The sequence below is a fragment of the Amblyraja radiata genome, unplaced genomic scaffold (genome assembly GCF_010909765.2).
Source record: "Amblyraja radiata isolate CabotCenter1 unplaced genomic scaffold, sAmbRad1.1.pri scaffold_458_ctg1, whole genome shotgun sequence".
Lineage (NCBI taxonomy): Eukaryota > Metazoa > Chordata > Chondrichthyes > Rajiformes > Rajidae > Amblyraja > Amblyraja radiata.
Window position 1 is genome coordinate 15,720 of NW_022630551.1, and position 22,238 is coordinate 37,957.

The 22,238-nt window shown below is 48.7% G+C and overlaps 1 protein-coding gene across 2 annotated transcripts in view; it reads right to left on the reverse strand.

Moving 5' to 3' along the window:
* Positions 1-18,355, reverse strand: part of ppp5c (protein phosphatase 5 catalytic subunit) — a 33,147-nt gene extending 14,792 nt beyond the window's left edge. The window contains exons 1-5 of one of the 2 annotated variants that reach the window (XM_033016724.1): positions 18,247-18,355; positions 14,344-14,585; positions 5,171-5,318; positions 3,993-4,114; positions 182-247 (exon numbers count right to left, since the gene is read on the reverse strand). In XM_033016724.1, the coding sequence (XP_032872615.1) occupies positions 182-247; positions 3,993-4,114; positions 5,171-5,318; positions 14,344-14,585; positions 18,247-18,334 (666 nt within the window). In that variant the 5' untranslated portion in view covers positions 18,335-18,355. Of the gene's footprint in view, positions 1-181; positions 248-3,992; positions 4,115-5,170; positions 5,319-14,343; positions 14,586-15,401; positions 15,502-18,246 lie in introns of those variants that run through there. The other variant, XM_033016726.1, reaches the window with a different exon arrangement.
* Between the last annotated feature and the right edge of the window lie 3,883 nt (positions 18,356-22,238).

Genomic DNA, 22,238 nt, shown 5'->3' on the forward strand with positions numbered 1-22,238 from the left:
TCTATTGTCTAAACTCTGTACCGACAGCACCCGTAGTCACGATCGAACCCGGGTCCCTGGCGTTGTAAGGCAGCGACTGTACCACAGCACCACCGTACAATGAAGGAAGTATCCAATTAGCCCCATTCCTCTCCATAATTGTGGTCGGATCGCTGCTGAGTCCGTCCGAAACAGTCCTTACCTCGCCCACTGTGGTCTCTACCAGACTAGGTAGTTTTGACAGCACCTCCTTTACCTGGACCAGTATCTGTAAGAAAAGGTGAGCTGTTATTCTCAGGGTGTGGAAAGCGTGACTGTATAGTACACTAAATCCTCGATCCAAAACTCCCACGACACACAGACTTACCGTGAAGACATGGAAACAGAGGGGCTCCAGCCCAACGAATCCATTCTAATGAAAACCAACCATTTATCCTGCATTAATCCCACTTTATACAGTCCACAATTCCTTCCAGATTCCACCGCCTACCTGCACACTAAGGGGCAATTGACCCACTAGATTGCAACCTTCACGTGGTCCGCCCTGTTTCGACTAATGCAATCAACTCGACGTGCACAAACGGAAGATCAAATAGAACAAGTTGTCCAACAACTTTAGGCTGTGCACGCCACACGAAAGAAGAAGACCCACTAACTACACATTTATTGGAGAAACTCAGAGGGTGAGGCAGCATCAATGGAGAGAAGGAATGGGTGACCTTTCGGGTCTCGACCCGAAAGGTCACCCATTCCTTCTCTCCATAGATGCTGCCTCACCCGCTGAGTTTGTCCAGCTTTTGTGTCTACCTGTCCATCCAGCATCTGCAGTTCTTTCTCATACAGCTTTTTTGGGATATGGAAAGGAACTGGGGCACCCAGCCAATAGCCTTGCAGTCTCAGTGATACGTGCAAACTCCACATAGACGGCACCCAAGGCGAGAATTTGTATGGCTGTGGAAACGGAGTTTTGTTTGAGCCTCACTGAGGTTCAAATGACATGTAATAAAATATTGATATTGATATTGAGTCTCCGCTTTATGGAGCCTGACTCGCCGAGTTACTCCAGCATTATGTGTCCATCTTCGGTTTAAACCAGCATCTGCAGTTCCTTTTTATTATACGATTATTTATTAAACGATAAAACGAGTGTGGGGAGAGGGAAGAACTGGGTCGACAGAGCAATACTTCTCAAAGATGTTTTTGTTGTAATATTCAGCATCACTTCATTATCAGTGTTCAAATATTAAAAAAACAACCTAAGTGGCTTAACCAGTTGAATTCAGTTCATTGTCACGTGTACCGAGGTACAGGGAAAAGCTTCTGTTGCGTACTAACCAGTCAGCGGAATGACAATACATGATTACAATCCAGCCGTTTACAGCGTATAGATAAATGATAAGGGAATAATGTTTAGTGCAAGGTAAAGCCAGCAAAGTCTGATCAAGGATAGCCCGAGACCATGAGAACTTGCACCTGATAACTCTATTAATCATTGAATTCTCCCAATTTTGTTAGCCCTTGCTGTCTCCTCCCCTTCCTCAGCCCTAGGGCTGTCTACTCCCATCCCTCAGCCTTCGGTCTCCAGTATTTTTGTCTACCTTCGATTTTCCAGCATCTGCAGTTCCTTCTTAAACTCTAATAATCTGATGGATCTGAAGAAGGGTCTCGACCTGAAAGGTCACCTATCCATGTTCTCCAGAGATGCTGCCTGACCCGCTGAGTGACTCCAGCATTTTGTGTCTATCGTTTACAGAAGCTTAACAGGGACAGATGTTTCCATGACCCTGCTGCTCCGGCTAATGTGACATTTACAGTTGTCGGTGTATTAACCATGTTACAACTCACCGCGGCAAGACTTTGCAAAGGACTTACAGGAGAATCATTAGAAGAGATGGCAAACAGCTGGGCTACTGGCCCTTTCCCACCACCCAGAGGGAATAATTTACATTGAAATGAATGGAACTTGCTGCATACACACAGCTTATTCAGCATAATTACTTCACGCTGCTGATTATATTATTTCCAACCTGTCTCATCGAATTCTTCCACCTGGATACTATTCCAAAATATCAGGCCTGCTTTGATCTTGCTTCCCTGTAAATACATCTACACTGTTCTCCACAACTATCGCAGGGAATGCAAGTTTAATTTTTATAATTGTAGTATGCATTAATATTTTTTTTTCTTCTTGCAGAATTAGACAATGGACAATAGGTGCAGGAGTAGGCTATTCGGCCCTTCGAGCCAGCACCGCCATTCAATGTGATCATGGCTGATCATCCCCAATCAGTACCCCGTTCCTGCCTTCTCCCCATATCCCCTGACTCCGCTATTTTTAAGAGCCCTATCTAGCGCTCTCTTGAAAGCATCCAGAGAACCGGCCTCCACCACCCTCTGAGGCAGAGAATTCCACAGACTCACCACTCTCTGTGAGAAAAAGTGTTTCCTCGTCTCCGTTCTAAATGGCTTCCTCCTTATTCTTAAACTGTGGCCCCTGGTTCTGGGCTCCCCCAACATTGGGAACATGTTTCCTGCCTCTAGCGTGTGCAAGCCTTTAACAATCGTATATGTTTCAACGAGATTCCCTCTCATCCTTCGAAACTCCAGAGTGTACAAGCCCAGCTGCTCCATTCTCTCAGCATAGGACAGTCCTGCCATCCCGGGAATTAACCTTGTAAACCTACGCTGGGCTCCCTCAATAGCAAGAATGTCCTTCCTCAAATTGACATCAAATTTAGTGTGATTTATGTTTTTGCGTGTTTGTCGGAGTTCACCTGCCTGTTGCTGCAGCGAGCGAGGTTTTAATTATTCCTGTACTTCACCTCAAATTGTACACTTGACAACACACTTAACTAAAGTTGTATAAACTCATTAAATCTCTGAGTAAAGGAGTTGTTTCTGAATTCCCTTTTGGATTTATTTATGGTTGTCTCATCTTCATTCCCTCGTGGCTGTTCACCTCCAGAACGAGGATCATCTTTTCTACATCTGTCCTATCAAACACGGTGGCGCAGCGGTAGAGTTGCTGCCTCACAGCACCAGAGACCTTGGTTTGTCTGTGTGTGTGTGTGGAGTTTGCACGTCCTCCATGTGACCGCGTGGGTTTTCTCCGGGTGCTCTGGTTTCCTCCCACACTCCAAAGACGTGCAGGTTAATTGGCTTCTGTAAAGTGCCCCGAGTGTGTAGAACAGAACTAGTATACAGGTGATCACTGGTCGGCATGGAACCTGTGGGCCGAAGGGCCTGTTTCCACGCTGTATCTCCAAGCTGAACCCAAGCTAAATCTACCTTAAAAAACCCTTCATGATTCAAAAAAACGTCTTCTCTTCAACAGAGGAAGGAAGCCAGGCCCCAATCTTCTCCGATGACTGTAGTGTCTTAGTGCCACACCCTCCCCACCTCCTTAAATTGAAGAAAGTGCACATGCATAAGGTCATAAGTGATTAGTTTAGTTTAGTTTAGAGATACAGCGCGGAAACAGGCCCTTCGGCCCACCGGGTCCGCACCGGCCAGTGATCCCCGCACACTAACAATGTCCTACACACACTAGGGATAATTTACACACACACCAAGCCAATTAACCAACAAACCTGTACGTCTTTGGAATGTGGGAGGAAACTGAAGATCTCGGAGAAAACCCACTCAGGTCACGGGGAGAACATGCAAACTCTGAACAGACAGCACCCGTAGTCAGGATCGAACCCAGGTCTCTAGCGTTGCAAGGCAGCAAGGCTGCACCACTGTGCCACCCTCACCCCACCCACCCCCATGCTAGGAGCAGAGCTAGACCATTAGGCCCATCATACACAGGCAAGGGATTACGCCAAGCAAGTGGTTTAATCAACAAGAGGAATAAACAATAGACAATAGGTGCAGGAGTAGGCCATTTGGCCCTTCGAGGGTAATCTTATCCCATGCTGACATTACTGTTTATGTAGATACCTCTGACAGAGTAAACTCCAGCCAGGGATTGGCGCTGTCACCTAACCCAGTGTGAAAGGAGAGTCTCTCACCTGATAAGCGCACTTTCTGTGCAATTTCTTCTGGTCTTTAAACCACTGCATTAAGTCCTTCATGAACTGTAAAGTGACTTTGCCATCTTCCAGTTTGGGACCAGTGTAGTCGCCTTCGATTGCTAAACACAAAAACAAAGTCCTAGGAGAATGAGAGATGGCAACACGCGCAAAATTACAACACAGGTTAGATTCGGGGTGGGGTTGGGTAGAAGGTGGTGGAGAAATGGGGGGGGCAGGGGAAAAGAAAAACTTACTGTTAGCATTGGGGGTAGACAAAAATGCTGGAGAAACTCAGCGGGTGAGGCAGCATCTATGGAGAGATGGTATAGGTGACGTTTCGGGTCGAGGCCCTTCTTCAGACTTTGGGGGAGCAGGAGTCATTGTATTACATTTTATTTTAAACTTCTGGGTAATCAGATGGAAGATTTCAGGAAAAAAGGCACAAAGTCTTAAGACCAGTACCTTGTGTTTCCTTTTTGAGAAGCAGCAGCAGCAGCTATAGATGGGACATGTTGGCCAGCGTGGGCAAGTTGGGCCATGTTGGCCGGCGTGGGCAAGTTGGGCCAAAGGATCAGTTTCCAAGCTGTGTGACTCTGACACCGTACTTCGAGAGGTTGGTGGGTTAGAGTGATGCGGTTAATGGCGGGACTGTCATATGTTAAAAGAATGGAGCGACTTGGCTTGTATGCACTGGAATTTAGAAGGATAAAAGGCGATCTTATCGAAACATTTAAGACTATTAAGGGATTGGACACGCTAGAGGCAGGAAACATGTTCCCGGTGTTGGGGGAGTCCAGAACCAGAGGCCACAGTTTAAGAATAAGGGGTAGGACATTTAGAACGGAGACGAGGAAAAACCTTTTCACCCAGAGAGTTGTGAATCTGTGGAATTCTCTGTCTCAGAAGGTAATGGAGGCCAATCTCTGGATGCTTCCAAGAGAGAGTTGGATAGAGCTTTTTAAAGGGCATTGTCCGGAGAGGGGGAGGGGTATTGGGAGGGGAAGGAGAGGAACTGCAGCAGTGCCAAATTAGGTCCATGCCTGTCCTCCAGGACAGTGAATGGAAACGGAAGCAAATAGCTACAGGTTGTGTTAACTCATTCCAAGGGTTCAAGGGTTAAATAAAGCAGAACATGACGGTCTCCATTTTAAAAGCCAAACATCTTGGATACTTACTCATGCTCTCTATATCCAAAGAGTCTACCACCGATCTCTTCAGCTCATCATTTGCTATTGCACGCTCAAACGCTTTCCGCTTGACGATTTTATTGCATTCTTGGTATTTCATTTTTGCATCCTTGTCATTTGGTTTTACTTTGACCACCTGCGACAGAACAGATAGGCACATTATCACGACAGAGGATAAAACGTATATATAGAAGGTGGACACAAAATGCTGGAGTAACTCAGTGGGACAGGCAACATCTCCAGAGAGAAGGAACGAGTGGCGTTTCGGGTCAGAATTTGCTTCTGCAGTTGTACAGGGCCCTAGTGATACCACACCTGGAGAATTGTGTGTAGTTTTGGTCTCCAAATTTGAGGAAGGACATACTTGCTGAGGGAGTGCAGCGTAGGTTCACGAGGTTAATGGCGGGACTGTCATATGTTGAAAGAATTGAGCGACTCGGCTTGTATGCACTGGAATTTAGAAGGATGAAAGGGAATCTTATTGAAACATTTAAGGCTATTAAGGGATTGGACACGCTAGAGGCAGGAAACATGTTCCCAATGTTGGGGGAGTCCAGAACCAGGGGCCACAGTTTAAGAATAAGGGGTAGGACATTTAGAACGTAGACGAGGAAAAACTTTTTCACCCAGAGAGTTGTGAATCTGCGGAATTCTCTGCCTCAGAAGGCAATGGAGGCCAATCTCTGGATGCTTTCAAGAGAGAGAGTTGGATAGAGCTCTTAAAGATAGCGGAGTCAGGGGAAATGGGGAGAAGGCAGGAACGGGGTACTGATTGTGGATGATCAGCCATGAACACCTGGCTCGAAGGGCCGAATGGTCGACTCCTGCATCTATTGTCTGGACCAGCATCTGCAGTTCCTTCCTACACGTATGTATATTTACGTATATAACATTACGAGAGGCGCAGATAGGATAGACAGTCAAAACGTTGTTCCCCAGGGTGGAGATGTCCAACACTAGGGGGCATAGCTATATGATGAGAGGAGGAAAGTTTCATGGAGATGTGCGGAGCAAGTTTATCTTTTACACAGAGTGATGGATGCCTGGAATACATTGCCAATGGTGGTGGAGACAGAGATGATAGTGGTGTTCAAGAGGTCTTTAGATAGGCAGGGAATGGAGGGATATGGATCATGTACAGGCAGATGAGATGAGTTGAACTTGGCATCATGTTGGGCACATACATTGTGGGCTGAAGGGCCCATTCTTGTGCTGTACTGTTTTATCTTCTATGTTCTACAAGAGCTACAGCAACCAAGGCTTTGCATTGGATGAGTTAGCCAGCGGACCTTGTTTTTACATGAGCCGATCGATGATGCTTGTCGCTACATGAAGACAAATGGCGAGGGTGAAATGTATGTAGCACGAGGCTGCCACCTGGAGGATGAGAGATGAATGGTTCAAAGACATCCCAGGTGTGGCGTACAGCTTCGCTCTCGCCTAAAACAAGCATCTGCAGAAGCTGGTTTACAAAACAAAGACACAAAGTGCTGGAGTGACTCAGCGGGTCAGGTAGCACCCCTGGAGAACATGGACTGGTTACATTTTGGATCGGGACTTTGCAAGGTTACTCCAGCACTCTGTGACCTTGTTGCACTGGTACCAAAGTACTGTCAGATCTCACAATCCAATGTGTATTGCAGCTATGTGTCTGTTTGAATGAAATTTGAAACGTATCAAGGTAGAAAACTGTTTGAGTAGACAGAGAGAAATTAAAACAGGTGATGGAGTGTAATTAGGTTAAAAAGTGCTGGACACTGCCTAGTCCATTGTAGGCTCTGACCTCCCCACCATCAAAAGGATCCACAGGAGGCACTGCCTCTAAAAGGTAGCCAGCATCAGCAGAGACCCACACCACCCTGGCCACACTCTCATATCACTCCTGCCATCGGGAAGGGCGGTCATGGTGGTGCAGCGGTAGAGTGGCTGCCTTACAGCGAATGCAGCTCCGGAGACCCGGGTTCCATCCCGACTACGTGTGCTGTCTGTACGGAGTTTACACGTTCCCCCCGTGACCTGCGTGGGTTTTCTCCGAGATCTTCGGTTTCCTCCCGCACTCCAAAGACGTGCAGGTTTGTAGGTTAATTGGCTTGGTAAATGTAAAAATTGTCCCTAGTGTGTAGGATAGTGTTAATGTGCGGGGATCGCTGGTCGGCACGGACCCGGTGGGCCGAAGGGCCTGTTTCCGCACTGTATCTCTAAACTAAAACTAAACTAAGAAGATATAGGAGCCTGAAAACTGTAACGTCCAGGGTCAGGAATGACCTTTTCACTACAATTATCAAGCTATTAAACAATACAACCTCCACAGGCACAGGCGCACACACACACACACACACACGCACACACACACACACACACGCACACACATATACACACACACACACATATACACACACACACACGCACACACACACACACACACATACACACACACACACGGTGGAAGAAAGCTGGAATCTTTTTCCATAAACAGCATTATCGTCAGCTCAATTATGTTAAACCACTTTGATGGCTTTAAAAAATATATTTCTCTTAGGATATTACAATCAAATATACTTCATTCACAGGTTAGCCATTGTTAACCAAATGATAGACAATTTACACACATACACCAAGCCAATTAACCTACAAACCTTTGGAGTGTGGGAGGATACCGAAGATCTCAGAGAAAACCCACGCAGGTCACGGGGAGAACGTACAAACTCCGTACAGACAGCACCCGTAGTCTGGATCAAACCCGGGTCTCCGGCGCTGCATTCGCTGTAAGGCAGCAACTCTACCGCTGCGCCACCGTGCCTCTGTAAATTGCCCCAAGTATGTAGGTGGGTGGATGTGAAAGTGTGACTGGTGTGAATGGGGTGATCGATGGTCGGCATGGACAGGCTGGGCCAAAGGTCCTGTTTCTACGCTGTATCACCAAACAAACAAACTACATCGCCCTAGTGCAGGTGATGGCAAATGGAATGAAAGGAAGATTAGTGTGAATGGAGGGTCTATGGTCGGCACGGACTCAGTGGGCCGAAGGGCCCATTTCCATGCTGTGTCTCTTTATGACTCTAAAATATTTTAAGTAGGGGGGGGGGGGGAAACCAGGCTGATGAGGTACTAAAATAAGACATGCGTAAACCCAACTTGTATTTATAACAACTGACTGTGCGTGGAATAATTCTGATAAGCTTCCACACGAACTTCATCACCATTACAAGGCCGCTATAAATACCCTGACATTTCTGACCACGCACCTGACAATGCGCGGCAGAAACTGTTCAAACTGCTGCCAACGTTTGTAGAATTTATTGCCGGCGGGCATCGCACCAAACGCAAGAGAATAACTCGCTTTAAAGTACCACGGGCAACGGTCAAAAGTAAAATATCTATACTCGCAAATTCCTTTTCTCATTCAATAGACTCACAGTGCGGTAACAGGTTTGTCTCACAGCTAGGCTCCCCTCGCATCGAAGCAGAGACGTGTGTGTACACAGACGGGAGGACATCTTCTTTGGACACTGTGAAGCCACGGCACTTTTAAATACCAATGACAGCCCATCCTACAAATCGCTTCCATCCCTCCCTCTCCCCCTCTGTTTACGTCCCGTGCGTCAAGTGCCAAACATTTTTTTTCCTCCTCTTTAACTAATCAGGTTTCTCCAATGGTTCAGTTGTTGGGGGCGGCGTATGACCAGCCTGGAAATAATGTGCCTGGGTTTCTGCCTGTTCTGCTGGGAGTCAGGGTGGGCAGGAGTCAACTCAGTTGTGATGGTGTCCATGGTTCAAGAGTCTTATTACACTTAATTAGTTCAGAAGTTATGGGAGCAGAATTAGGCCATTCGGCCCATCAAGTCTACACCGCCATTCAATCATGGCTGATCTATCTCTCCCTCTCAACCCCATTCTCCTGCCTTCTTCCCATAACCTACAATCAAGAATCTGTCAATCTCCGCCTTAAAACTATCATTGACTTGGCCTCCAAAGCTGTCCGTGGCATCAAATTCACCACCCTGTGACAAAACAAATTCCATCTCATCTTTCTAAAGGTACGTCCTTTTACTCTGAATTATTCAGCATTCCACATGAGTGAGCAACTGGTTCCGTGGAGCTATAAAGAGCGATGATTTTTGGTTAAAACATACAGCATGGATACAGGCCCTTTAGCCCGCCTAGTCCTCACATCAACCGTCAACCACCCGTTCACGCTGCTTCTGTTATCCCACTTCTGCATCCACTGTGTACACACTTGGGGCAATTAACCTGTAAATCTGAATGTCTTTGGGATGTGGGAGGAAACTGGAGCTGTCACGAGTTAAACCCATACATACGATCAGAGGGAACATGCAAACTCCACAGACAGCACCCTCTCAGGCACAGTGAGGTAGCAGCTCTGCCTCTCATACTGTGGAGTATTCAAAAATATGGGGGAGGTGGGAAGAGAGGAGGGGAAACATATCTAAGGCCCATAGTTGCTAGCACCCAGCACAGCCCAAACATGTCCCAAAACATGTCATCAATGTGCAGACTAAAATCCCACACCGATCATTAATCAGACATCCATCAGCAGCAGTTCCTCGAATTGAAGAATAAGAACATTTAAGCTTAGTTTTAAACTATGGTTTTAACGAGATCAAGGAGAAGTCCGACCATATAACTACAAACTTATTCCAATACTGGAGTTTAGAAGGTTGAGAGGGGATCATAAGATTGTTAAGGGCTTGGACACACTAGAGGCAGGAAACATGTTCCCGATGTTGGGGGGGCCACAGTTTAAGAATAAGGAGTAAGCCATTTAGAACGGAGACAAGGAAACACTTTTTCTCACAGAGAGTGGCGAGTCTGGAATTCTCTGCCTCAGAGGGCGGTGGAGGCAGGTTCTCTGGATGCTTTCAAGAGAGAGCTTGATAGGTAGGGCTCTTAAAAATAGCGGAGTCAGGGGATATGGGGAGAAGGCAGGAACGGGGTACTGATTGTGGATGATCAGCCATGATCACATTGAATGGCGGTGCTGGCTCGAAGGGCCAAATGGCCTACTCCTGCACCTATTGTCTATTGTCTAATACAGGGAAAATATGTTGCCGCTAGTGCAGCACAGCGGTAGAGTTGCTGCCTCACAGCGCCAGAGACCCGGGTGTGATCCTGACCACGGCTGTACGGAGTTTGTACGTTCTCCCCATGACCTGCGTGGGTTTTCTCTGCGTTGTCCAGTTGAATCTCACATTCCAAAGACGTGCAGGTTTGTAGGTTAATTGGCTAGTGTATGGGTGATCGCTGGTCGACACGGACTCAATGGGCCGAAGGGCCTGTTTCTGCATTGTGTTTCTAAACTAAACTGCTGGTCTCCCTTGGCCCAGTCAACCATTATTTTCCATTGCTATTTTCAATGGTGTGGGCAGAGCTCTTAGAGCCACAGACAGGCAGGCACAGTACAGAAATAGACCCTTTGATGTGCCGTAGATACACTGACCATAGTTACAAAGGAAAGGAAGGAGCACTTCTCAACCAACCACTGCATTGTAAAGATGCCCCAAATCACAATGGACCATTGTGGGCTCCACCTTTCCTTGATCATGGTTGCATTTTGCAAATCTTTCATTCATTTGTTCTATGTGCTATCTATATCTCTCAGTTCCCTCTCCCCTGAGTCTCAGTCTGAAGAAGGGTCTCGACCAATAACACCACCTATTCCTTTTCTCCAGAGATGCTGCCTGAGCCGTTGAGTTACTCCAGCATTTTGTGTCTAATCCATATTGGATATGATTTGAGGGGAATCCAGAGCCCTCATTCTCTGCAGTGAACTCGACTCCGTGTGCACAGAGTGGGAGCAATTACTTTCCAGAAATAACAATCACAGCTATCCTAACACTGCCTTGTGGAGTTGAATGCTAAATTTAGTTTCAACCACCACAAATGCTCCTAGCTGTAAGAGGCCGCTGTTCTATCACATGCAATTTGCTGGCTGTCTTCCCTCTCATTTTGAGAGATTACACACTGGAAAAACTTCACTTCAATGGTTAGTCCGACTTCTTTTCAACAGTATAAAGTCCCAGTGTTGAGCGGAGGAGAACTTTTTCAAGGCTAGATGCTAGATGCAGGAAGATTGTTCCCGATGTTGGGGAAGTCCAGAACAAGGGGTCACAGTTTAAGGATAAGGGGGAAATCTTTTAGGACCGAGATGTGAAAAAAAAAATTTCACACAGATAATGGTGAATCTGTGGTATTCTCTGCCACAGAAGGTAGTTGAGGCCAGTTCATTGGCTATATTTAAGAGGGAGTTAGATGTGGCCCTTGTGGCTAAAGGGATCAGGGGGTATGGAGAGAAGGCAGGTACAGGATACCGAGTTGGATGATCAGCCATGATCATATTGAATGGCGGTGCAGTCTCGAAGGGCCGAATGGCCTACTCCTGCACCTATTTTCTATGTTTCTATGCTTCTTCAAAGATTGAAGGAGGCTCCTGACCCGAAAGGCTAGTCTGTTCGTTTAGTTCATTGTCACGTGTGCCGAGGTACAATGAAAAGCTTTTTTTGATGTTGTCTGCTACCCAGTCAGCGGAAAGATAATATGTACATGATTACCATCAAGCCGCCCACAATGTAGGGATACAGGATAAAGTCTGTCCATACCCTCCACGGATGCTACCTGACCCGCCGAGTTCCTCCATCTGTTTGTTTTTTGCTCTGTATAAAATCCTATCGCTTATAGGCCCATCACTGATAGAATTATTGATTCATGCAATCGGTGGTGAAAACGAGCTTGTACTACAACCTCACCACTCTGTCCACTCTCCAGATTCCGAATGGACGCCATTTCCTCACCCCATTTATGCTTCTAATAATTCTTTTTGATTCACAAATCTTAAAAGCTGACTCAGTAAAAGTGTAGACACGAGGAACTGTGGATACTACCAATTTGTGTTGGAATGCTGGAGTAACTCAGCGGGTCAGGTAGCATCTGTGGAGAACATGGATAGGTGACGTTTCACAGAGTGCTGGAGTAACTCAGCGGGTCAGGCAGCATATGTGGAGAACATGGATAGGTGACGTTTCACAGAGTGCTGGAGTAACTCAGCGGGTCAGGCAGCATCTGTGGAGAACATGGATAGGTGACGTTTCACAGAGTGCTGGAGTAACTCAGCGGGTCAGGCAGCATCTGTGGAGAACATGGATAGGTGACGTTTCACAGAGTGCTGGAGTAACTCAGCGGGTCAGGCAGCATCTGTGGAGAACATGGATAGGTGACGTTTCACAGAGTGCTGGAGTAACTCAGCGGGTCAGGCAGCATCTGTGGAGAACATGGATAGGTGACGTTTCACAGAGTGCTGGGTAACTCAGCGGGTCAGGCAGCATCTGTGGAGAACATGGATAGGTGACGTTTCACAGAGTGCTGGAGTAACTCAGCGGGTCAGGCAGCATCTGTGGAGAACATGGATAGGTGACGTTTCACAGAGTGCTGGAGTAACTCAGCGGGTCAGGCAGCATCTGTGGAGAACATGGATAGGTGACATTTCGGGTCAGAATGCGAGTGTCATAACACAGATGCTTGGATAAAGTATGCTTTCGTTCTGCATAAGCAGGACTATCAAATGCAAGATTGGTTGGGTAAAGCAAACATATTAAAGTTAATAAAGAAAATAATCTACATATTCCTGTCCCAGTTCTGCTGTTGAATTCCCCCATATATCTTTCTTACCAGCAAACCTGATGACAATAACACATTCCTATTCTCCCTAAACCAGAGATATCCCAAACTCTTCTCAACATGTCCTAACCTGCACCTAATCCAATTCATCGTCAGTCCTACTGTGGTTTCTGTTTGTGCAATGCTTTGATGTTAAAAATTTCACGTCAATTTTCACTACCTTAAGGGCCTGTCCCACTTACGCGATTTTTTTCGTCGACTGCCAGCACCCGTCTTAGTCGCAGCAGGTCGCCGAAAATGTTCAACATGTTGAAAATCCAGCGGCGACCAGAAAAAGGTACGACTCTGGGCGACTACACACGGCCATACAGGTGTCACGTGTCGACAGGTTGCGGGGTGACGCCTGTATGGTCGTGAGTAGTTGCCCAGAGTCGTACCTTTTTCTGGTCACCGCTGGATTTTCAACATGTTGAACATTTTCGGAAACCTACTGTGACGGGTGCCGGCAGTCGCCGAAAAAAATCGCGTAAGTGGGACTGGCCCTTTACAGAGCCTCTCCTGACTAATTTTTCTCAAGGCCAGCAACATTCAGAGGTCTGTGCTCAAACCCTGGAGAACATGGAATAGGCAACATTTCAGTTCGGGACCCTTCTTTAGGCAGTGAATGCGAGTGTCGTAACACAGATACTTGGATAAGGCATGCCTTTGCTCGGCATAAGTAGGATTTGTGGATCTGCATAAATCCAGATTGCTTCACTGTTGGCACACCTTCAACTCTGGGTTCCCTCTATAAACTCAGCTGTGTTGCGAATTCTTTCCCCCCCCCCCCCCCACCGCACTTGACCATGCCACTTAAAGCCAAGCCTGTCGAGCAAGCTTTTCATCATCCGCTCTTCTCCTCACGCCTGGCTTAGCACTGATTTATTTGTTAACAGGCCCGCACAGATCCTTGTAATATTTTGCTATGTTAAATATGACATATAAATGCAAGTGGGCTTGTGGATCTGCCACAGCTGCTGTGTTCAATGAATCACAAGAGGATGAGGGGGTGACGGGCGGCAACATGGGTACTTCTAAAGCGGTGATTGATGGGTTACTGATTGGTAAGGGCGTTAAAGGTTGCGGGGAGAAGGCAGGAGAATGGGGTCGAGAAGGTAAAAACATATCAGCCATGACTGAATGGTGGAGCAGACTTGATTCTGCTCATATGCCTTTTGCACGGTAGCTAGCCGACCAGAAGAAGGCGATGGCTGGAGGCCTTGCAGCAGCCTGGGGCACCACTCTCAACAACTGGAGCTTGGACTGGGCTTGGAGAATGGAGCCACACATGGTGTCCCGTGTATGTGGGCTCAGCAGACTATTTCTGTACAAGTGCGGAGTTGGTATGGTGACACTCTACTGGGTTGCTTGACGAAAACTGTTTCACACATGTGACAATAAAGCACCATGGATCCACTGTTGATTGAACCATTGTGGTCCTTATGGTCTCAGAGCTGTAAAAATAACAATTATATGGTGTTTGCACTCACCGTATCATAGTCCTTCAATGCTGCCTTAAACTTGCCCAGTGCCATGTTGGCCGTGGCCCGTCGATAATACCCTTTAATGTATTTATTATCCAGCTCCACTGCCTTGGTGGCGTCTGACAAGGCATAGCCATAACATTCAGTCCGTAAGTATGCCAAGCTACGATTCCCGTAATAAACAGCATTCTCCGAGTTCAAATCGATGGCCTGGGTGTAATACTTAATGGCATTGTCGTAATCCTTGTCTGCAGAGACAGAAGATCATGGTTAGAAAATGACACATAGAAACATAGACAATAGGTGCAGGAGTAGGCCATTCGGCCATTCGAGCCTGCACCACCATTCAATATGATTGAATTGAATTGAATCCTTTATTTGTCATTCAGACCTTTCGGTCTGAACGAAATGCTGTTGCCTGCAGCCATACATGTAATAATAACAACACACAATAAACACAAATTAACATCCACCACAGTGAGTTCACCAAACACCTCCTCACTGTGATGGAGGCAAAAGTCTTAGAGTTACTGTCTCTTCCCTCCTCTTCTCCCTCTGCGCCGAGGCGATACCCCACCGGGCGATGGTAAGTCAGTCCCGCGGTTCAAGCTCCGCGGCCCGGGGGTGGTCGAAGCTGCCGCCCTCCAGTCCAGCGGACGCAGCTGTTGCCACGGGAGCTCCGGAAAACAGGCACCAGCCTGTGCCCTGCGAGCTCCCGACATTGTCCTCCACTGGCCCGCGGCCGAGCCCCGGATCCAGGTCGCCGCCGCCAGAACGCCGCCTCAGCCGCCGGAGCACCGTCTCCGCCCTGCACCGGGCCGCCCACACGGCAGCGTCTCAGCCCCGCACCGGGCTGCCCCCACGGGAGCACCTTCCAGCCGGGAGCCGGTCCGCCCTCACCGGAGCGCCTTCCAGCCGGTAGCCAGGCCACCCACTACTGGGTTGCTTGACGAAAACTGTTTCACACATGTGACAATAAAGCACCATGGATCCACTGTTGATTGAACCATTGTGGTCCTTATGGTCTCAGAGCTGTAAAAAGAATGTATGGTGTTTGCACTCACCGTATCATAGTCCTTCAATGCTGCCTTAAACTTGCCCAGTGCCATGTTGGCCGTGGCCCGTCGATAATACCCTTTAATGTATTTATTATCCAGCTCCCCTGCCTTGGTGGCGTCTGACCCACCCACATGACTGATCATCCAACTCAGTATCCTGTACCTGCCTTCTCTCCATACCCCCTGATCACCATCTAACTCCCTCTTAAATATAGCCAATGAACTGGCCTCAACCACCCTCTGTGGCAGAGAATTCCACAGATTCACCACTCTCTGTGTGAATTTTTTTTTCTCATCTCGGTCCTAAAAGACTTCCCCCTTATCCTTAAACTGTGACCCCTTGTTCTGGACTTCCCCAACATCGGAAACAATCTTCCTGCATCTAGCCTGTCCAACCCCTTAAGAATTTTGTACGTTTCTATAAGATCCCCCCTCAATCTTCTAAATTCTAGCGAGTACAAGCCGAGTCTATCCAATCTTTCTTCATATGAAAGTCCTGCCATCCCAGGACACGAAGGTGCATCTCGAGTAACAACTATTTGGTTTAGTTTACAGATACAGCGCAGAAACAGACGCTACGGCCCCACACCGACCATCAATCGCCCATTCTATGTTATCTCACTTTCGTATCCACTCCCTACACCAAGGTTCCCAACCCGGGGTAAATTTACCCCAGGGGGAAAATCTGTTGATTCTGTACATATTTTTTCTCATTGAACCAGTTGGGCTATAGAATCTGTTTCCATGCTCTATGACTAGTTAAGACCACCTAAACTGTGTGCAGTATTGGAGGTGTAGCCTCCCCAACACCTGTACAACTGTAACAAAACTTCCCAACTTCTAAACTCCAACCACTTTGCAATAACGGCCAATCCCTCTTTAATTACTTACTTCACCTGCCTGCTGTCTTTTAATGATTCATGCACAAGATCTGTTTGTACTTCAGTCACTTGCAATCCTTGCCCATTGAATAATAATCTGCTTGTCATTCCCCTTTTTGACACACCTTGCCATATTCCATGCCTTTTGCCAAGTTCATACCCACTCACTCCATTTATATCCTGATCCAAAGTCACAATATCCTCATCACAATGTGCCCTTCCTCCTATTTCTGAGTCATCTGCAAAGTTGGATAGCATACATTCTTCCCCCCCCCCCCTCCCTCCGGTCATTAATATAAATAGTAAGTAACTGATGGCCAAGAACTGATCCCAGGAGCACTCCACCAGTTACATCCTTCCAATTGGTGCATCGGTTGAGTTGCTGCCTCATAGCGCCAGAGACCCAGGTTCGATCCTGACTACCGGCGCTGTCTGTACGGAGTTTGTACGTTCTACCCGCGTGAGTTTTCTCCAAGATCTTCAGTTTCCTTCCACACTCCAAAGACGTACAGGTTTGTAGGTGATCAAAAAACCTGAGTCACAGGAATATTAATGTGAGAAAGGAAAGTGCTGGGGGAACTCAGCGGGTCAGGCATATGTGGAGAGAATGGAGTTGGGGAGAAGATGGCAGGGAAAGTGGGAAAGGAAAAGAGTCATAAACTATCCTCATCTGGACCAGGAGTTACAATTGCCAAATTGTCTTAATCCGAGGACTCCAGTCCAAAGTCCGATTTAGCTGCCCCACTAATGGTCAAAATCTCAATATTTGGTAGCCCTGATGGTGGCAATATCCGACTATTTGGCAATCCCAATAGCTATCAATATCTCATTATTTGGTAGCCCTGGTATCTGTCAATAACTCACTATTTGGCAGCCCCAGTAAGTCAATATTTCACTCCTTGGTGGCCCTGTGGATGTTGATATCACACTATTTTGCAGCTCCCCATAGATGTAAATGTTTCACAATTTAGCAGTGCCTACAGTTGCCAATATCTCAGAATGTGGCCGTCCCCAGTGGCTATGTAGTTAGTTGACTCTCCATGACAGACGTCAAGCTCACCGTTTGACCTGTTTTTACAAAATGTTAAATGGTCAGCTCGACATAGATTACAAGACCTACACCAAACCCAAACCAATTAGGAGCAGACGAGGGCATTCGATCCAATTTGTGATCCCAGCTACAAAGACAGATGTGTTACAGCAATTCGTTCTTCCCCCGCACAATTAAAGCATGGAATAATCTTCACCCTACTATAGTTACCCAACCAGATGCAACTAAATTTAAAGTAGCTCTTTCTTCCCAATAACCCTTTCTGGCTTAAGTCCTCCCTCCACCACCTCCAGTTTAAATTCCATTTGGAATATTTTGAGGACCAAGAAACCAAGAATATTTAGCAGACCCACTAGCGGTTAATGTCCCTCTATTTAGCAGCGGGCCTTGCTGGCTTTTACTAACTATCTGGCAGCCCTGGTAACAGTAATGGTCCCCCTATTTGGCAACTCACATTGCTGTTACCGTCTCACTATTTGGCAGCTCCCACAGTTGTCAATGCCTCACTATTTAACAGCCCACACGAGCGGCCAATATCCCACTATTTGGCAACCGCCATAGCGGCCAATATCACACTATTTAGCAGCACCCATTGCTGTCAATATCTCACTATTTGGCAACCCCTATTGCTGTACCGTCTCACTATTTGGCAGCCCGACTGGCAGTTAGTCCCAGTATTTGGCAGCTCCACTGGCACTCAGTCTCACTATTTGGCAGCCCGACTGGCAGTTAGTCCCACTATTTGGCAGCCCCCATTGCTGTCCCTGTCCCACTATTTGGCAGCCCCCATTGCTGTCCCTGTCCCACTATTTGGCAGCCCAGGCGGTTGTCCACGCGGGGCCCGGGACCAGCCGGCTGCTGGATCGCCGCCCCCTTGAGGCCGGGGATTGTGCTCCGTCCGCGGCCGGGCCCGGCTCACCTTTGAAGTGCTGGTTGGCCATGGCCTTGAGCCCCTCTGCGCCCCCGTGACCGAGAACCGGCGCCTCCCCGCTCGCCGCCTCCGCCATCTTGCTGCCGCCGCTGCTGCCGTAAACCCGCCCTGGCAACCGGTGTCGTAAAGCGGCCCCTGTACTGGCCTGGCCCGCCTGTCCCACAGCGCCTCCACTGGCCAATGCCGCTACTGCACCCTCCCACCCCGCCCGCCACAGCGCCCCTCGCCAGCCAATGCCGCTACTGCACCCTCCCACCCCGCCCGCCACAGCGCCCCCGCCGGCCAATGCCGCTACTGCACCCTCCCACCCCGCCCGTCCCACAGCGCCCCCGCCGGTCAATGCCGCTACTGCATCCGCCCGTCCCACAGCGCCCCCGCCGGTCAATGCCGCTACTGCACCCTCCCACCCCGCCCGCTACAGCGCCCCCGCCGGCCAATGCCGCTACTGCACCCTCCCACCCCGCCCGCCACAGCGCCCCCGCCAGCCAATGCCGCTACTGCACCCTCCCACCCCGCCCGCCACAGCGCCCCTCGCCGGCCAATGCCGCTACTGCACCTGTCCGTCCCACAGCGCCCCCGCCGGCAGCTCACGTCACTGCACCCGCCCGCCCGTTACAGCGCCCCCGCCGGCAGGTCACGTCACTGCACTCGCCCGCCCGTCCCACAGCGCCCCCGCCGGCAACTCACGTCACTGCACCCGCCCACCCCGCCCGCCACAGCGCCCCCCGCCGGCCAATGCCGTCAATGCACCCCTGTCTGTCCCACAGCGCCCCCACTGGCAGGTTACGTCACTGCACCCTCCCGCTACAGCGCCCCCACTGGCCTATGCCGCTACTGCACCCCGCCCGCTACAGCGCCCCCACCGGCCGACGCCGTCACTGCACCCTCCCGCCCGCCACAGCGCCCCCGCCGGCCAATGCCGTCAATGCACCCCTGTCTGTCCCACAGCGCCCCCACTGGCAGGTTACGCCACTGCTATCCTCCCGCCCCGCCCGTCACAGCGCCCCCGCCGGTCACCTCCATCACTGCATCCCCTTTCAGCCCACAGCGCCCCCCGCCGGCCGTCACTGGAGACACCACAGGGGGTTCCCTCCTCATGAGGTCACAAGTGACAGGAGCAGAATCAGGCAATTCGGCCCATCGTCTACTACTCTACTTACATAATAAACTCATTCATTCATTCATTATCTGGATTAACAGCGGGTCAGGCTGAGAGAGAGAGAGAGTCGGGAGAGAAGGAATGGGTGACGTCTCGGGTCGAGACCCTTCTGAGTCTGAAAAAGGGCCAAGTCAGTGGATATATTTAAGGCCGAGATAGATATATTCTTGACCAGTGGGGGAGTCAGGGGTTACGGGGAGAAGGCAGGAGAATGGGGTTAGGAGGGAGAGATAGATCAGCCATGATTGAATGGCGGAGTAGACTTGATGGGCCGAATGGCAATTCTGCTCCTATCACTTATGATCTTATGAGGAGGGACCTTGAGTTAGATAGAGCTCTAGGGGCTAGTGGAATCAAGGGATATGGGGAGAAGGCAGGCACGGGTTATTGATTGGGGACGATCAGCCATGATCGCAATGAATGGCGGTGCTGGCTCGAAGGGACGAATGGCCTCCTCCTGCAACTATTTTCTATGTTTCTCTGTTTCTCTGTTTCTATGACCCCCTGTGGTGTCTCCAGTGGCATGGAAACAGGCCCTTCGGCCCACCGAGTCCGTGCAGACCATCGAGCACCCATCCTCACCAGTTCTATGATATCCCACTTTCTTATTCATTCCCTATACACAGCCGAGCCAATTAACCTACAAACCTGCGGGTCTGTGGGAAGTGGGAGCAAAACAAAGGTTTGTGATCCAGAGACGGCTTTGAGAGATTTAACGAGATGTACGTTGCAGATGGATATATAACGTGGACTAACGTCCTGTACATAAATCAGAAACGCTGAACTTTGGTGAAAGTTTAAGAAATGTTGATTTTCAATGACGTGTCCTAGTAGATTAGTCACAGTGCTAACAGCCAGGTATGGAAGGCAATTATAAAGGCTTACGTTGGTCTTTATTGCAAGAGGATTTACATATAAGTGTGATATTATGTTACTATTATCACATAATGTCTGGGTTGGACCACACCTGAGTTCTCTGTGCAGTCTTGACCTCCTAATCTAATGGAGGATATACCTGCCACAAAGAACACAAAATAGAATTTAACCCTAACCATTTCCAGAGATGCCAAATTCAGTCTCTAGACTTTAGACACAGCTTTGGAAACAGGCCCTTCAGCCCATCCAGCAGACCATGCCGACCAGCAATCGCCCTGTTTGTACGGAGTTTGCACGTTCTCCCTGTGACCGTGTGGTTTAAGTCCGGGTGCTCCGGTTTCCTCCCACACTCCAAACATCCACTATCCCTAACACACTACGGACAATTGACAATTATCGACAGAGGGCCAATTAACCGACAAACCTGTACGCTTTTGGAGCGTGGGAGGAAACCGGAGCACCCGGAGAAAACCCACGCAGGTCACAGGGAGAACGTGCAAACTCCGTACAGACAGCACCCGTAGTCAGGATCGAACCTGGGTCTCTGGCGCTGTGAGGCAGCAACTCTACCGCTGTTTTAGATAGATGGAGATTCATAGATTCGTGTTTAGCGCGGGTGTCAGGGGTTATGGGGAGAAGGCAGGAGAATGGGGTTAGGAGGGAGAGATAGATCAGCTATGACTGCATGGCGGAGCAGACTAGATGGGCCGAATGGCCTAATTCTGCTCCTATGACATGAACTTATGAACAAACTTAACAATTAAAAAGACCTTTGTAAGTGAATATTTTGGTGGGAAATAACTTTATTATTGCGATCATATCTCCCTTTTCCCCATTGACATTATTGTTTTATAACTCGATTTTCTACATCACAGAGTACTGGAGAAATGTAACTATTGTTAGAATAGAACTATCTGTTACCCAGGACAATTCTTCCTCATCTCTCTGCCAATCGGTCACCATAACTAAATCATGGCTTGGGTCAGAGTTGAGCGCTGAAGGAACTATTCCCCACCAGTTTTTTCGGACTCATCCCGTGGTCGAAACAAGGAACTGCAGATGGTGGGTTATTAAAGAAAAGACACAGAGTGCTGGAGTAACTCAGCGGCTCAGGCAGCGTCACGCACGCGGGCTCAGCAGGCGATTTGTGTACGCTTGCTAGTCGGGGATTAGCGGATCAGGCAGCATCTGTGGTGGGATACAGTGTGGAAACAGGCCCTTCGGCCCAAATTGCCCACACCGGCCAACATGTCCCAGCTACACTAGTCCCACCTGCCTGCACTTGGTCCACATCCGAGTCCAGAACCAGGGGCCACACAGTCTTGGAATAAAGGGGAGGTCATTTAAGACTGAGGTGAGAAAAAACTTTTTCACCCAGAGAGTTGTGAATGTATGGAATTCCCTGCCACAGAGGGCAGTGGAGGCCAAGTCACTGGATGGATTTAAGAGAGAGTTAGATAGAGCTCTAGGGGCTAGTGGAGTCGAGGGATATGGGGAGAAGGCAGGCACGGGTTATTGATTGGGGACGATCAGCCATGATCACAATGAATGGCAATGCTGGCTCGAAGGGCCGAATGGCCTCCTCCTGCACCCATTTTCTATGTTTCTATCCCTCCAAACCTGTCCTATCCATGTACCTGTCTAACTGTTTTTTAAACGTTGGGATAGTCCCAGCCTCAAGTACCTCCTCTGGCAGCTTGTTCCATACACCCACCACCCTCTGTGTGAAAAAGTTACCCCTTCATTTGGGAGTTTACACATTGTCACCAGTGGCCAGAGTCAGGGGAGAGGGAAACGAGAGATATCGATGGTGATATAGCGAGATATAGAACAAATGAGTTAAACATCTGAAGGCCTCCTCAATTGGAGGAACAGCATCTCATATTTCGCTTGTGTAGGCAGGAACTGCAGATGCTGGTTTATACTGAAGATAGACACAAAAAGC